The sequence below is a fragment of the Tribolium castaneum genome, chromosome 5 (genome assembly GCF_031307605.1).
Source record: "Tribolium castaneum strain GA2 chromosome 5, icTriCast1.1, whole genome shotgun sequence".
Lineage (NCBI taxonomy): Eukaryota > Metazoa > Arthropoda > Insecta > Coleoptera > Tenebrionidae > Tribolium > Tribolium castaneum.
Genome location: NC_087398.1, coordinates 10,553,396 through 10,568,375, shown reverse-complemented (window position 1 = coordinate 10,568,375; position 14,980 = coordinate 10,553,396). Strand labels below are relative to the sequence as shown.

Genomic DNA, 14,980 nt, shown 5'->3' with positions numbered 1-14,980 from the left:
AAGACGCTTCTTTTACTGAAAAAAAATCTTATTTATCAAACGAAACAATAATTATATGTTATAAAGATTGACTATCAGTTTTCTGTAATTTGAACTGAAATGAACTTGAAGTTAAAGCAAATTCTAAATTCTGCTTTAGACTTAGTTTAAAAATAAAATTGGCACCTTTTTTTTTCATCCTATCATTTAATTGTTTTCTGTCACATATTATTTTACATTTTCGTTACATTGTTGTTAAAAATTGGTTGTTGCAGAGTTAATTACGCACTTTCTGTCTTCACATTTACATCAAAAACTGTTTTCTGATACGGAATTTGTGTTTCTGTGTTTTCGTATCTACATTTTCATCTAGAATTTTTTGCCAACATTAATATTTTTCAGAATAAAGCAAATACTGGACCCAACTTTTTTTACTAAAATTACGAATGCATTGGCTCTGGTGCCAACGTTAAAATTATTTAACATGTCTGTTTAAAGAATCCCTTGCAAAAGTATTTACTGCAATCTGTTCCTAATTTTAAAATAAAAAATATAAAAAATAGGTATTAAATTATTGTTTTTTTTAACTTGTATTCATTAACATGCATTCAGTTTAAAATATGCAACAAAAAAATTAAATGTTCTGTCAAATTTTATTGTACTAAAGACTAGTAAAAACGTTTTTTTTAGCAAATAAGTGAAGAAGAAATATTTATTAACATTACGTTAGTAGATACAGAACGCTTTGTGTTAACAATGTGTGAAGGGAAACAGAATTTTAGTAGTATTTGTGATTAATTACATTGGTTGTCTTTAAATTTATAATTAACATTTCACATAAATTTTTCCACGAACTTGTGGGACGTTATAGTGTGAGCCGAGTTCGTTATAACTGAGGTTCACTGTATTGGTAAATATTCACTGATCCCTGTGATTCATCAATTATTTTTATTACTATTAGTGGAAGATAAAGCTGATTGATAATCTCGTTAAAATCAAGATTAAGCGCAACGATAGCTACGTCTATCAAATACCATTACAAAATTTTAAACACTGATGTCTTGTCCATATGCATAACTCAAATCTTACCTCTTTTCTGGGAAACTGAACTTTCCACTGATTTCTAGAGTCATCATTCAAGCTATTCGCATCAGTACCATTTATAGTCACTTTACTGGTCTTAGGTTCATGATATTTATACGTCGAACGATAAGAACTGAAACCCGACATGGCAATTTTTTATGATGAATTCACTCACGACCGGCGATATTCAAATGGTGAAAACGAAAGAAATTCACAAAACAATTGCCAACCGACTAGTTTTAACACCTACAACCTCTTTAACCTGTAGTCGTTGGTTCAGACGAGATAGACCATGGATGTATGCAAGCGATTTTTGCGTCACATATCGTGGGCATAAAGATAAAAAACAAATAAAACACATTTTTACCAAATGGAGCGCAAAAATTCTTTCACTGGCTTTCCTCCATTTACGACATGCTTCAGCATATTTGTCAGTAATTGATTTGACGCAATTTTAATTTCTTTATCGATCACAATAACTTTCTTTGGTTTTTCTCCAATTTGCATTGAATTAATGCCGTCAAATTTCAAACAAAAACAACATCAGAAAAAATGCTCAAATTTGAATACGGCCGCGATTTGTTTAATTTGAATTTGAGATTTTGGCGAAAAATGTGGTCAGTAATAAATCAATCGGTCCCCTTGAACCTTTCAGCTATCACCGATCCATTTAATGCACAAATACCGATAATCCAAATGCAGCGATTATAAAAAAGGTCAAACTGTGCAAGCAGCATTGCTCCACAATGATTAATTCATTTGATTTCTTTTAGATTGGTTAGTATACGGGCTAAAGCGTGAGTCAGACGTTTAGAAAACCCTCAATAATTCACAGATTGTTGCTTAAGGCAAGGCTACCATTATAACAAACACGTCGTCAAATTAAGCGACCCACGAGGTGTCCCTCGCCTTTTTGTGTACTCCTTGTAAGGAAATACCGGAGTATGACGTGTGTGACGTCACTCATATGCAGCGATTGAGTAATTAGGCGGTGATTTAAACGCTATTTATCGCACGTCGTTTGCCATATGTTTCACTTTATCATCGCAGAATAATGAGAAATTACTGCCCTGACAGGTTGCGCGGCCTTAATGCAACGAGTTTAGAAATTAGGTTGATATTTAAGAAGTGACCGAGTTATTAGATTTCTCAGAACGAAGACTTTTTTACCAAAATGTTGGAGGATTCAAAATAATTTCCTGTTTCAAATGAACCAAAAGGAAAACTGTGGTCGCGAAACCGCAACTTTTATTAAAAGAACAAAATATTGTGACTCAAATGCTTCCTAGAACTTTGGTCTTTTTCCATTTTGTGTGGTTGTTTAATCGATTATTATTAGTAAACATTTTGCTCAGATGTTTTGGATTCTAAACACCTTTGCTACGAAGTTATGAACAACATACAGGATGTTTATAAATGTCACATAAACCATTTAACAGCACGATATCCTGTACCATACAAGATTTTATGTTAATAACCCGAAAGTTTGTCTCATTGTTGCGATGTCACTGCAATTTGATCAAACAAATTGTGCTTCTTACGGTATTCCAAACATGAATAATAGTCGAAATTCGTTTCGCAGTCACAAACTCGAAATCGAATTTACACGCTTCAAGTTGAAAAACGTATTCATTTGAAGTGTAATTTTATTACAGAGAGTCTTGGAATGTAACAATAAATTTGGACAAAATTTATAAAATTGTACGGCATCAAGTCAAGATATTCTTTCATAATGTGTTCGAAGGACGATGATGTTACTTTTATTTGCCAATTTTACACAGTTCGTGTCGAAGACAATAAATTCACAAGTACATGTCACGTAACAAAAATAAAGGAAATTAGATAAAAATAGTCAACGACTTTTAAAGTGAGAAGAATTTTAAAAGCAGCGTAAATTCTCAAATATTTGCTCTGGCCATCCAGTGACACATTTTGATCTGAGAAGTGTTTATGTTCGATAAAGGTGAGTGCTGTTGATCAACTGTAACACCTCCTTCCCTCCCTTGTAATTAATTTCTTTTCATCACAGTCGCAATTACTTGTCCAGGTAATTGTTGCTAATTTTTAATGATATATTACGGCACCTATAATTCTTATGAAGTAACTTTCTAAAAATAGACGGAAGCTATTGATACTAATGAGAAGAAGGTTGTTTATTTGTTATCAGGATGTAATAAAAGTCGTATTCAACAGCAAGTACAGCGCGCTTGGAAGGAAAAATCGATTATTTCCCACATTCCAAAAAGGTGAATGTCTTCCACCTCTTTTGAATAAATCAATAGACATTTTTATATCGCTTGACTGGTTCCAAATCTGGAAATTAATTAGTTTTGTTTGATGTTGTTTCATGTGCTTTAAACCGTAACAAATTGATTGTTACAAAAATAACATTTAACAATCTTCAAAGAAACAGGATTTTATTAATTTTTCGCTGATTTTCAATTGGGGCCCCTGACTGAATTAAATTAAAAACCAAACGCCGGTACTTCTCGTCAAAATAACGCACATTTTCGAATAAAATAAATTAAACTCCACGGAAAACACGTGGTTTCATTCAGAATAAGACAAAAAAGTTTATACTTACATCAGCAGAAAAGAACTCTCGGGGTGTCCTACTGCATATCATTTTTGTAGTTTCTTGTTATTTGGAGTTTTTACAGCAAAAGGGTTAGAACAACACGAATGACAATAAAACTTAACCGAAACACACAACAATCACATATTTGTAAGTAATAGCAAACATTAATATTTTATTTAAAAGCAAAATAAAACGTTTTAGGTTAGGTTAACTAAATGAGAAAACGACCTACCACACAACATTCACCTACACAACTGAATTTTAATCAATATTTTCTTCTCCCATGGCTGTTTCGAGGGTTTATGCAACCAACCTTCCGCCAATGCTGCCAACCCAAATAAATATTTAGGCCGAACGAAAGAATTTTGATTTTGCTAACTTTCAGACCACTTGAAAGCATTTTGTAACATTTTGAGCACATTTTTTCCTAAGTTGTAGCAAAATTTGCATTTGACTGTATTTAAAATTCCCTCGCTACTAGCTACAGATCGCACAACTGCTTTCATACCCAAAACTACAACACTGCTCCTGTGCCCCGGATTTACTTCCAGTTCCTTTAAATTCGCCCAGTTATTTATGCTACAAAGGCTAGCTCTGAAGCTACTTTTTAAAAAATTATTACATAACGTCCGTCTATTGCACAAAAATACTAAAGTCCAGAACTATTCTATAGTTTTGACGCGTAGTCTAGTGGCATCCTTTTCTGGCGTATTGTGACGCGATTTGCTGTTTTTCTCACTTTCGCTCTTGTGTAACCAAAATTATTCATCGATTGAGGGAAGTACTGCGTATATTTTGACACTTTTGCCATTGACAGTGAAGTGAAGAGTTTATTTGTTGCAAGTTTTCCAACAATTAGGTAACCATGCAGGGAATGTCACTTCAGAGCCTCAAAAAGCACAAAGCTGTAAGCATTTTACGCGATAAATAACCTCTTTTCCAAGTTGTTTGTCTCAGTTGATCCCTCTGTATGTGTGCGTCGGCTTGGGCTGCCTGGGGGCTATTGGGTACACTGCCCGACTTGCCCTCCGCAACCCCGACGTCCAGTGGAACCGCAGCGGTGATATCTCCAACGAGGAATTTAGAAACAAGCAATATAAGGTATTTGCAACAATTGTAAAACTGATCTAATGTGTAATTTTTAGTTCTACTCCCCCAACATTGATTACTCCAAACTGGAGTCGCCCGCGCCCAAATACTAGAGGATTGAATGGAAATAGTCGTGTTAGATCAATGTGATTTTAATTTCAAATAAATTATTGTTAATATTTTGTTGTTTTCTGATCAAAATGGCCCGACTTTGAAATCAAGGTGGCAACAATGGGCCACAGGCCACTTTGATCAAAGCTGGTACTTTATTGTGCTTTAACTGAAGATCACAGTCACAGCTTCCTTGATTAAAGAAGGGACTTTCCCTTCACACGGCTGGCCGCATTGCTTAGTTCCCTGGCCTTTTTTTGTTTCTGAGAGGGAGCCACTATAAAGTAAAACAATTCTGACAGTTCTAAGACTTCTGAGGTTAAGTGCTGTCACCACTTCTGTCAGTGCAGAAGATTTTTAAAGCAAAAAGGCATTAGTATTAGTGGTCCAAATGTAATCTGGCCACATTTCACTTCACAGAACCTCAAAAATTACCGACATGAACACCTGAATGGTTTACATGCCACATTGCTTCATGTTAGTGAATTGCACACCCGATTAACCCCAAAAACCGAAAACCACCTAGGCGATTATTTCCGAGTTTTCATCGTTTTTGACTCGAGCACAAACACGAAGAACTTGAGGTGCACCACAGGGAGCAGTTATATCTCTGTATTACCTGGTGTAAAATTTTCATTAAAAAAATAAAGAATTTAGGCGAAAAGTGAATCTAGCGCATCACTAAGGTAATTATCGCATATTGTACTCATTTGTATTCCGATGTCATTTCGTCTCTACCGTTTTTTGTAGCTGTTTCATGAAAAAGATAATCGTCACATGTTTCGCTTCAATGTTTGAGTTTTCAACTTAGAGACTCCGGGTTAGCGTGAATTTTGTTGGATCTACCTTCTGTAGGATCTAAAATCGACTAACAACCGTGATACGGTACTACAAGCTACGTAAAGGACCTTGATCGTCTCCAGTAGTGGACACCAGCGAGGCTAAGTACCTACTTGTCGTAGTTACCGCACGTAAATCATCAAGTACCCCATAGGAAAGCGTGGTATTGTCGTAGCATTTTAGAAGTTTCTCTTTACGTCGCCCTTCCGGGTTACATTTTTGGAATTATTATTATTAGTGTCAGTAAGCGGATCCAGAGCAACTACCTCGAGCCAGGGACAAATAGTGTTAATGTTACGCAGTTGCGTCTTAATTTTTGCCAAAGGTAAATACTGTATAATACAATCTGTCTGTAAATGAATGTGGGATCGTAGTAGGTATTAAAAGTTTGCCGCTTCTTTCAAGAAAAAACGAACAATATTAGTATCTAACAAAATTGGTCTTACTGATTGTCTGGGTAGATAATTGGTATTTTTCAGAAATTTCATAGAAATATAATAGTTAAATGCGGCAAATTCTAATTCCAGAACTACCTGAGATCCTACATTTATAAAAAGTCCATATAAAGAAATACACATTTTAGACAAAAATGAAAATTTAATTTACTTTTAAAAGTTTTCGTTTTTTTGAATAAATATAACATTGTTTTCTAGATCTCTGCGTATGGAGATTGCAAAAATTTGTTAGCAGCGCCGGTATTAGTTTCCCTACGATAATTTTGCACACATTGTGATGTTCCTCACAAGAAAACATAGGGTTGTTTTTTAAATATGAAACTATCACAGTATTTAAAATATGCTCAACATTTTGTGTGGGTACACTAGGTATTATTTCTAAAGTCACTTCTATCACATTACAAATCAATCCAATAAACTTTTCAGATGGATACTTAAGCTTCCCTCTATCCTGGTTATAAATTAATTCCAAAAGAGGACTTGTTTTTAACGCAGAATGGTTGCTTAAAGGCATCAGACACGTCGCACATTTTACGGACTCCTCAACTTTTTTTAACAAATATCCACAAAGAAATCCAATTGCTCCAGATTCAATTGAAGCGAAATTTGTAAAATTTCCTGCGCACGTACTTAGCTCCTCAAGTTTTTTAATAACATCGTTACTTAGGGTAATAGTCATTTGATTTGGGTCTTCATTTAGTTGTTGACTGTTATTTAATGTTGCAGAACTGGTATATCCAACATCACTAATTGTGTTGGTATTATCGACATTTTTGATAAAACCAGTTCTCAAAATTTGCCGAAGTGCGTATTCTGCTGCTCTACAGTCAGTTATGTCATTTGAACCCCCGCGAAGGCGAACGTTTGAAAATATCGATTCTACTGCATCTGAGTTAAATTTTCTTGTTAACACATAATAAAAGTTTAAATCGCTGATTAAGTACTTCACACACTGGGCAGTACTTATTGCGGTGAATACTAGAGCTTCCGCGGTTTCGTTTGATAGTCCGGTCATACCTGCTTCTGCAGAGGTTACTTGAATGTTAGCTATGTAATTTGGAAAATAACTATTCAACCATAATAAGCGTTCATCCTCAGATTCAGTATAAGGAGCGGTGTTTGAGTCCCTTTGTTCAACGTATTGTTTCTTGTTACTGACATCATGAATCTGGAAGTATTTGTACATGTTTTCCATGTACGTAACTGTGGCACCACAATCTCTGAAGAAGTCGCCTCCGTGGTGCTCGAGGTATCTAAGAGCTGCAGTTACTTTCGGAGAAAACAGTTGAACAGCCAAATTTACTTTCATTTTATCAAAATTAGAGGGCGAAAGATGCTTTTGTGTTAGATATCTTACTGGCTTTATAATCATGTTATTTTGAACAGCAGCTAATTCTTTTAGATATTGAATTGAAATAATTCCTTCTGACGATGCCATATCATGGTGAGTGAACAAGTTTCTCGCATTTTTTATTGCGTGACATGGATCAAAGCTTAAAAATAGTTTAAGTCCTGGGTTGTAAGGATGTGGAATCACATTTTTAAGTATTCCACCACCAAACTGCTTGAAAAGCCCAACGTGGCATTTATGATTGTCGGCTACAATCCTCACTACTTTAAATCCACAATCATCTAAAAGTTGTAGAACCTCCATCGTCAGCTTAAATAAGTCTTTACTGCATAGTTTTCTATGAAAGTAGTAACTAGCTGGTATAACATATTTCGTAGACAATCCCTGAATTACATAACAAAGTAATTGATTAGCGACCACAGGGTTTCTTCCAATTTCATTATTAGACGAACTTATATTTGCTAATCCAAAAACGCGGTCTTCAAATTTTGAATAGGAGACTGTCTCCCGCACAGCCATATCATCCACAATCAAGGAACAAACTCTTTCGGGAATATTTAGGTTTTCAATTTCTTCCCTTAAACGATTTTCTATTAATTGAGTGTTGTCTGTCCCCAAATACTTTTGTAATGTGGTTTTGCACGGTAATTTGAGAATTGAATTTCTGGGAAATCTGTATCCTTTTGGAGAACAAAATCGCCATGCAATACATTGTCGAATTGTTGTTTCACTCCAACACGGTTTTTTTTTCTTAAAATTTTTAATTTGATCTAGAATAAATATTGCGCGGGGGTTCTTGTCTTCCTCTTTTATACTTTTCAAAATCTTCCATTCTGGGTCCTCTTCAACTTCACGTCGTTTTTCTTTTACATTTTGTAATTCCTCTTTTATACGATTGTATCGGCTTTCTAATCGTTTTAATTTTTGGGTGAGGCATTTATTTGTGTAAATTAAATTTTTAATTTCATTTGTTGAAAGAGACGTTTGAGTACCAGCATCAGTAGTAGCAGAACTAGCAGAAACACAGCAGAAGTCATTATCATTTTCTTTAGTTTTATCTTCATTAGTGTCAAACTACAATTTTGAATATTGAAGAAAAAAAGTATAATGTAAATTTTAAAAATAATCAATAAACCTTAAAAATACTCGGGACAGCTCCTAAAACTAATCGTTTCTGTTTGCCACTAGTAACGAAACTTTCCTTTGGAAAATGCTTGTTACAGACGAGAGAAAAATCCGTTAATGGTTTATCTAATTGCATATGGAAGGGTCAATTAAAATATTTATATAAAAAAATTAATTATTTACCCGTATAATTGGTCAAAATTTCTTTCCATTTTAAATTCATGTCAAAATTTGCCGGCAAGGTATGGAGCGACGCTTGGGCGTCTTGCTGGCAATATTTAACGCAGCATTTTCTAAGCAGAGGCATTTTTGTACATTTGCGGTTACAAAAAAAGGCAAGCGAAATTCAAAATCGAAATTTCAAATTGAATGACATTTGAATTGATTGAATTTAAATATTTATTTGGTAACCATGGTAAGACGGAAAGTTTCAGAAGGAGCTAAGAGATGGCGCTACAATAAAGTAAGCTGTTAGAAACACTTTTTTTGTTCAATGCGACCAGCCGTGTGAAGGGAAAGTCCCTTCTTTAATCAAGGAAGCTGTGATCACAGTATTACATAAGTTACACTAATTTACACATCTAGAATGGTATTTTACAGAAAATTTAACAGGAATATACACACAATAATACTATCCGAACTCAACGTTCCCACTTAATTATCCTTCTTGAGACGAGTGCTCGTCATCCTGTAAATAATGGAGTCCCGTCCAGGATCCATTTGAGCAATTGCAATGCAAATAGCAAGTAGAGTAAACGTCATTGCGACCCCAAACCACAGAATAATATTAAAAATAACTGGATAATCCTTGCTGTAAAACTTGGCAGGGTTCACCTATAAAACGATTAGTAAAAAAAAACAAAAATCACTATTACTTATTTTACTTTGGTCTCTTGTGTGTCCTTGGGTTCAGGTTTCTTTTCTTGCAAAATGTTTCTAGCACGTCTGGTGTGCACAGCATCGCTTGTTATGACACTGACCAAAACCTTGTCCTTGTAGACTTTGGTGAAAACAGAATTCAAGTGAAGGATTGCATCATTTAATAGCTGTTTGGCTTCTTTAACTTTGGTCGAATTCTCGCCGTACAAGTCGATCAAAGGGTGCAGACTTTCGATTTTGAACCAAAAGACATCGGGAGTGCCATCCAAGTGTAAGCCTGAGTTTTGAATCTAAAAAAAAGTATACAAAATACACTCAAAAAGAGAAAAAACTGTGTTTTTCCATGAAAAAAAAAATTTTTGCTTACAGGCTGGGATTCTAAAATTTATAAGTTATGAGTAAAGACACCCGATCTTTTTAAGAGCTTTTCTTGAAACTCGGAATAAATTTGTTTCGTTAAAAGTGTAAATATTTCGCACCTTTTTTATTTTACCGAAATTCCTAAATTGACTTGTATCCTAAATGTGATTTAAACATCTTAAAATTGTGTTCTAATTCAAAATAGGATATTTTTGCATTTTTTTTATTAGGATTTAGTCTAAAAACAATACATCTGATTTTTAAATTTCTTAAAAATTTTGTAGAATTGCATCAAAAATTATTAATTTTTTAGGCTTCTAGTCTTTCAATTTCATAGTTTCTTTTAGTATTTCAGTCATACAGTTTTTATTTTTCTAAGTATTTCAGAGTAATTTTTCCATATTTCATTTTCTTATAATTCCAGTTTTTCAATTTCTTACTATTGATTATTAAATTATTTTTTAAGGTTGTACTGTTTTTTACTTCTGAAGATTAAAGAGCCCTTGCACAGCATTGTTTTAGTCAAGTCACTTTAAAAAAAATGACTTACCTTCTCACTATAAATTTTAATAAACAGTATAACAAATTAGAAACATTAGGCTTGTTAAAACTATTGAACGCGTAAATATAATGTAAATTTTTGTAAAAAATATTCTAGAAGTTGTGGACAAATTATACAAAAAAATCTGGATATAGAAATCTACTGAAAATAAAAATATTTATTGAATGAAAAAATATTGATAATGCCTGATATTAGAACTAGTATTAGTATGAATTTTCTGAGTTCATTTTATAAGTATGTCAACCTAGAAAATGAACTGAAAAATTTTTACAGTAAAATAAAACAGCAAATTTACAATACTATTTAAGTCAACAATTAATTACTTTCTTTATAGCTGTATCTTTATGCAGTAAAGAATTATAAGTTTTTTTGCAAAACGTATTTTGTTTTGTTTGTTTTTATAATGGAATTTACTGCATGAAAATTTATGTTTTTTTTTTCTGCAAGAGGAATTAACAAAAAATGTAAACTAAATAAAGTTTTTAACATCCAAAAAATCCGGTCTAGTTATAAATTTAGTTGACCAGTATAAATTTAAAAATCTTAAATCTGTAAGCAAAAATATTTTCCTTTGATAGAAAAACATTATTTTTGTATATTTTTAATTTATTTTTTGCTCCTAAGTCTACTTATTCTAATCATTTTTCTCTTTTTCTCTGAGTTGCAGTGTCACTGCATTGTAAAACAATTATTTTGCGCTCTTTTTAACCTAATCTAACACTTTAACACCCCATTTAGGGGGTAATTAACTATATAGAATTGCTTTGTCACGCATTTTACGTGAGTACATAAAATTTCAATTCATTCGGACAACAGGAAATAATATCTGGTCAGAAATGAACTTTTTGCCACATATCCAATAATTTTACGTCAAATAATTGCCAACCAAAACAACTACAACTGACCTCGTCTGCAATGCTGTTCAAGACTGTAATTTCGTTCAAAAACGCTTGGTCTTCCTCCACGCTAGCTTTGAGATAGTTTAGGACTTTCTTCGACTTGTCGAGTTTAAGATTTCTGAAAACTTTATGCTTGTGGAGCTGCAAGTAACTAATTAGGGGGTTGTGGTCTAGGTCCGCCTTATACCTGATGCAAACTATCACCAGCGCTAATTCGCACCAAATGACCCTCAGTTTCGGGATACCTTTGCAAAACCCGCCTTTCCAAAGCTGAGAAAACATCAAATTCGTCAACGTTCGTTTTAAGCGGGAAATTGTGCCCTTTGCCGTTGCCAATGTCCGAAGTGCCGTCAACGCTGACGGTCACCACAGCCTTGGCCAAATTAAAGGGGTCCTCAATGTACAAACCATCCCAGTTCGAGTACTGCTCAGTCGAGAAACCCAAAGCACTCGAATACACCTCCTTCAAAATGCTCTCTTTGACGTGGTCGTGTCCCTTGAAGAGCAGACTTGGAGGGTGGTGAAGAATCGTCAGTTCACCATTTGCGGAAACTGTACGAATTTAGAAAAATTGATTGTTTGGACGATTTCTCACCTGAGGCGCCCAGAAATGCGACACAAATTAACGGAACGATCATTTTTCGGTCTAATTTTCAGAGTTTTGGAAATTTGAAGTCATATGACATTAAACTAACCACACCACCCAAATGTCATAATCATATGACAGTCTTGTGACAGGTGAAGCGGCACGTGCGCATGCGCGCAAGCGCCAAATTCAAACGCACGATTAAATAATCTCAATTTATTATAAATAAGTACATTAGACAGCGGTTTAAGTCGTGCACATAGAAAAATAATATCTCGCGGCGTGAGTTAGTTGATTTTGGGCCGTATCTTCTCGTACATGACGTTCTGTAGTTTGTCTTTAAGAGTGTGTTTTTTAATAAAGTGGAATTGGTCCAAGGCGAACTCGTAGAGCTCGTTTTCCATCTGCCACACTGTGCTCTCTTGGATTTTCTTGACGGTGGTCGGAGAAGGCGCGTCCTTCTGAACGGTCTGCCTCAAGTGCGACTTGTTGCTGGTGAGGTAGTGGTTGAACGCGCCTTTGAATATCCGTGGAAGGGTTTGCTCTAAAACGGCAACAAAGTCGTTGATCTCGTCCGTTACTCCCACGAGGAGGTAATTGTTGACTAAGTTCTTCTTTGCCTCGGTTAGGGCCCACTTATTGCCGGGCTTCCAGCAGTTGGCGGCGTGCCCGCACAAGAAGGGGATCTGGAGCCACATGTGGTTGGGGTCGCAGTCAGGGAGGTTTTTCTCAACGCATTCGTCGAAAGACTGTAAATTGGGCGTTTACTACGTTATGTGGCCGCCAAATGGGGGTTTACCATGGTGTTGCCGTGCTTGCGGCGCACCAGATAGGGCCGGTAGTTGTCCCCGTATCTGACAAAGTAGTAGTAGGAAATGAACCGCTCTAGGGGCTTTCGGAGAATGTTGATGAACAAGGGCTTAGGGCCCCCGAATTTCGTGAAGTCGATGAAGGCAAAGTGGCCGTGGTAGATCCCCGGTTTCATCGCCTTCCAGGTGGTGACGTTATGAACGAATTCGTGTTGATTGTTTAGCGATAAAACGTGATTATTGGCAGTTATGTTCACGTGTAAAACATGGAATTTATTCTTTTTACACAAGTCGTAAGCGACGCCTATGAAGCTTGTGGATCCAGTCTTTGGTACTCGATTGTATACAACTACTAAATCGTCGTTCTCTAACTCTTCTCGACTCTGTTGTTTACGGTCGTTTTGATTTGCATTGTTTTCTAGAAAAAATTGCAGCGAGGGGTGCGGGAATAGTGATACGTACCAAGGTGGAAGATTTTTTCTTGAAGTCGAACGATTTGAATTTGGTAAATTATTGCAATAAAGGTCATAACAGTTATTGTTAAAAGGTACCCTAACCTTACGCTATTCATCACCGGTGGGTATTTTGTTGACCTTTTTTATCGAAAAATAATATGCATGGTTTCGAGTATTTTATTCAGGAAACAAACAAATCCTATTTGTTTTATTAATCATTGCTTGAACTGAATGGTTTCTTCAAACACCTGATCACTACCGACAATGTGCTGCGCCCTGCGCAAGTGCGCACTGTTCTGATTTATTTTATAAGAAAACAATAATAATGTCTTTTATTTTTTGTGTAGTGGGTGATACTGATTTGGTTCGTATTTTTTTAGTTTTAATTTTAAAATTATTGCTTAATGCAAAGGAAATATTCTCTCTGAAACTGTTTTTCTTGAATTCATTTTTCTTAATAATAATTTCTTAATATCACTTTCTTCTACAACAGGGGCAAATTTGGCCTCTGAAAATTATTAGGACCTCTCTTGCTTAATTCACGATTTGTAAAAATATGAAGATAATTAATATAATTTAAGAGAAAAACTGTACTGATACAAATCCCATTGTTTATTACTTTTTTTAAATTTCTCCTACTATTAAATACGCTTTCTTCTATTCCATCTTTAAAGTTTTTTTAGTGAGATAGTATTTAATTGGATCTTCACGTTAAAAATTGTTTATAGTTCATGTCTAGCATAACGATATCTGAGGTATCTAGCTTTAGCAAGTGGGTGTTAAATACCTAAGACCTTGGGAGCTACAGCATTTTATAAGAAGTACTATATTATTTCCTACCAAATCTTATTTAAAATACATTATCACTTAGCTTTTATTAGAAAATGATTATTATTTACCTGCCAGTTTATTAGTATCCGTAATTTTTGCTCTAAGTCGGTTGTTTTTTTTATAAATGAGAGATTTTTTTAAATGTACGTATGTGGAACAAAAGCACCAGGTTATAACAAAGAAAATCATTTATAGTGATTTTTGATTTCGGGTGTAATTACAAAAAGATTTTAGTCCCTGAATATCTTCTTCGGAGATGTTGTGTACGCTTAGTTCTGAATTACTTACGTCTGCTGCATTATTTGGGTTTAGTTTGGGTTTATTTTGATCATTCATAATTGGGATCTTTACCATAACCCTTGCCGTTAGAGAAAAAATTAATTACGTATAAATAGTTTAATAAAGCGTCACATATTTTAACAATTATAATCTTTGTAGTCCATCAACGAAAATTCATTTTGGGCTATCGAAGTTATATATACCTATATAAAAATAAGGAACTTTGTTCTCGTTTTCAATAATATTAATAACAAATAGGAACCAATTTCCAGGGTTTTTATAAATTTTTAAAGTACTCTAGCTTTCAAAAATATAAATCCATTTTGAGGTGTTGAAAACCTGAGAGATTTGAATAAAATTTTTGGCTTTTTTCGTGCGTTTTTTTTTTGTTTGCCGATTTTAAGTAAAAACTGATCTGAAAACACGAATATGGATTGTAATGAAGGTAATCAGGCATGGACGCTCTCATCAAAAATTGTCAAAAATACGGTCGCAAATTTACTTTTTGCTGACCTAAAAGTTGTCGCTTCATATAATGGGGGAGAATTTCTGTGTTACCAATATAACTGTCCAGAAAGTCATTTACCCTCAAAAAAATTGATTTGTCCGTCCGAGTTGGGGTACAACCATTTTTTTAAACTGATTCTCAAGCAAAATTTTCTTCTGATCGATTTTCTGTTTGGAATTGTCTTCTTTTGAAAAAGACGTT

General features: G+C 34.5%; 4 protein-coding genes across 5 annotated transcripts in view; 1 reads left to right on the top strand and 3 right to left on the bottom strand.

Annotated features, from left to right (window-relative positions):
* The window catches only part of Lmpt (Limpet), a 45,364-nt gene extending 41,483 nt beyond the window's left edge, over window positions 1-3,881 (bottom strand). The window contains exon 1 of one of the 2 annotated variants that reach the window (XM_008194895.3): window positions 3,647-3,881. In XM_008194895.3, the coding sequence (XP_008193117.1) occupies window positions 3,647-3,688 (42 nt within the window). In that variant the 5' untranslated portion in view covers window positions 3,689-3,881. Of the gene's footprint in view, window positions 1-1,068; window positions 1,236-3,646 lie in introns of those variants that run through there. The other variant, XM_008194894.3, reaches the window with a different exon arrangement.
* Window positions 3,882-4,386: 505 nt separating this feature from the next.
* On the top strand, window positions 4,387-4,908 carry ND-MLRQ (NADH dehydrogenase (ubiquinone) MLRQ subunit). The gene is made up of 3 exons (XM_968434.4): window positions 4,387-4,547; window positions 4,598-4,741; window positions 4,786-4,908. The coding sequence occupies exons 1-3, from the start codon at window positions 4,506-4,508 to the stop codon at window positions 4,840-4,842; spliced, it is 243 nt and encodes an 80-aa protein (XP_973527.1). The 5' UTR covers window positions 4,387-4,505; the 3' UTR covers window positions 4,843-4,908.
* Window positions 4,909-8,992: 4,084 nt separating this feature from the next.
* ATP6AP2 (ATPase H+ transporting accessory protein 2) lies at window positions 8,993-12,064 on the bottom strand. Its single transcript, XM_968500.3, has 5 exons — window positions 11,907-12,064; window positions 11,499-11,863; window positions 11,318-11,452; window positions 9,496-9,780; window positions 8,993-9,445 (listed from the first exon to the last, which is right to left on the bottom strand). Exons 1-5 carry the CDS (start codon window positions 11,947-11,949, stop codon window positions 9,266-9,268), a joined length of 1,008 nt encoding a protein of 335 aa, XP_973593.1. The 5' UTR covers window positions 11,950-12,064; the 3' UTR covers window positions 8,993-9,265.
* Window positions 12,065-12,098: 34 nt separating this feature from the next.
* Window positions 12,099-13,450, bottom strand: Hs2st (Heparan sulfate 2-O-sulfotransferase). The gene is made up of 3 exons (XM_968535.3): window positions 13,169-13,450; window positions 12,697-13,124; window positions 12,099-12,646 (listed from the first exon to the last, which is right to left on the bottom strand). Exons 1-3 carry the CDS (start codon window positions 13,275-13,277, stop codon window positions 12,185-12,187), a joined length of 999 nt encoding a protein of 332 aa, XP_973628.2. The 5' UTR covers window positions 13,278-13,450; the 3' UTR covers window positions 12,099-12,184.
* Between the last annotated feature and the right edge of the window lie 1,530 nt (window positions 13,451-14,980).

Excerpts from the sequence above, each read along its gene's own strand:
- ND-MLRQ (XM_968434.4), top strand. The coding sequence starts at position 4,506 with ATGCAGGGAATGTCACTTCAGAGCCTCAAAAAGCACAAAGCT. Across the intron at positions 4,548-4,597 it reads GCCTCAAAAAGCACAAAGCT|TTGATCCCTCTGTATGTGTG; the intron begins GTAAGCATTTTA and ends TGTTTGTCTCAG. Across the intron at positions 4,742-4,785 it reads TTAGAAACAAGCAATATAAG|TTCTACTCCCCCAACATTGA; the intron begins GTATTTGCAACA and ends TGTAATTTTTAG.
- ATP6AP2 (XM_968500.3), bottom strand. The coding sequence starts at position 11,949 with ATGATCGTTCCGTTAATTTGTGTCGCATTTCTGGGCGCCTCAG. Across the intron at positions 11,864-11,906 it reads CGCATTTCTGGGCGCCTCAG|TTTCCGCAAATGGTGAACTG; the intron begins GTGAGAAATCGT and ends AAATTCGTACAG. Across the intron at positions 9,446-9,495 it reads AGGACACACAAGAGACCAAA|GTGAACCCTGCCAAGTTTTA; the intron begins GTAAAATAAGTA and ends ATCGTTTTATAG.
- Hs2st (XM_968535.3), bottom strand. The coding sequence starts at position 13,277 with ATGAATAGCGTAAGGTTAGGGTACCTTTTAACAATAACTGTTATGACC. Across the intron at positions 13,125-13,168 it reads AGAAAAAATCTTCCACCTTG|AAAACAATGCAAATCAAAAC; the intron begins GTACGTATCACT and ends AATTTTTTCTAG. Across the intron at positions 12,647-12,696 it reads GCAAGCACGGCAACACCATG|TCTTTCGACGAATGCGTTGA; the intron begins GTAAACCCCCAT and ends CCCAATTTACAG.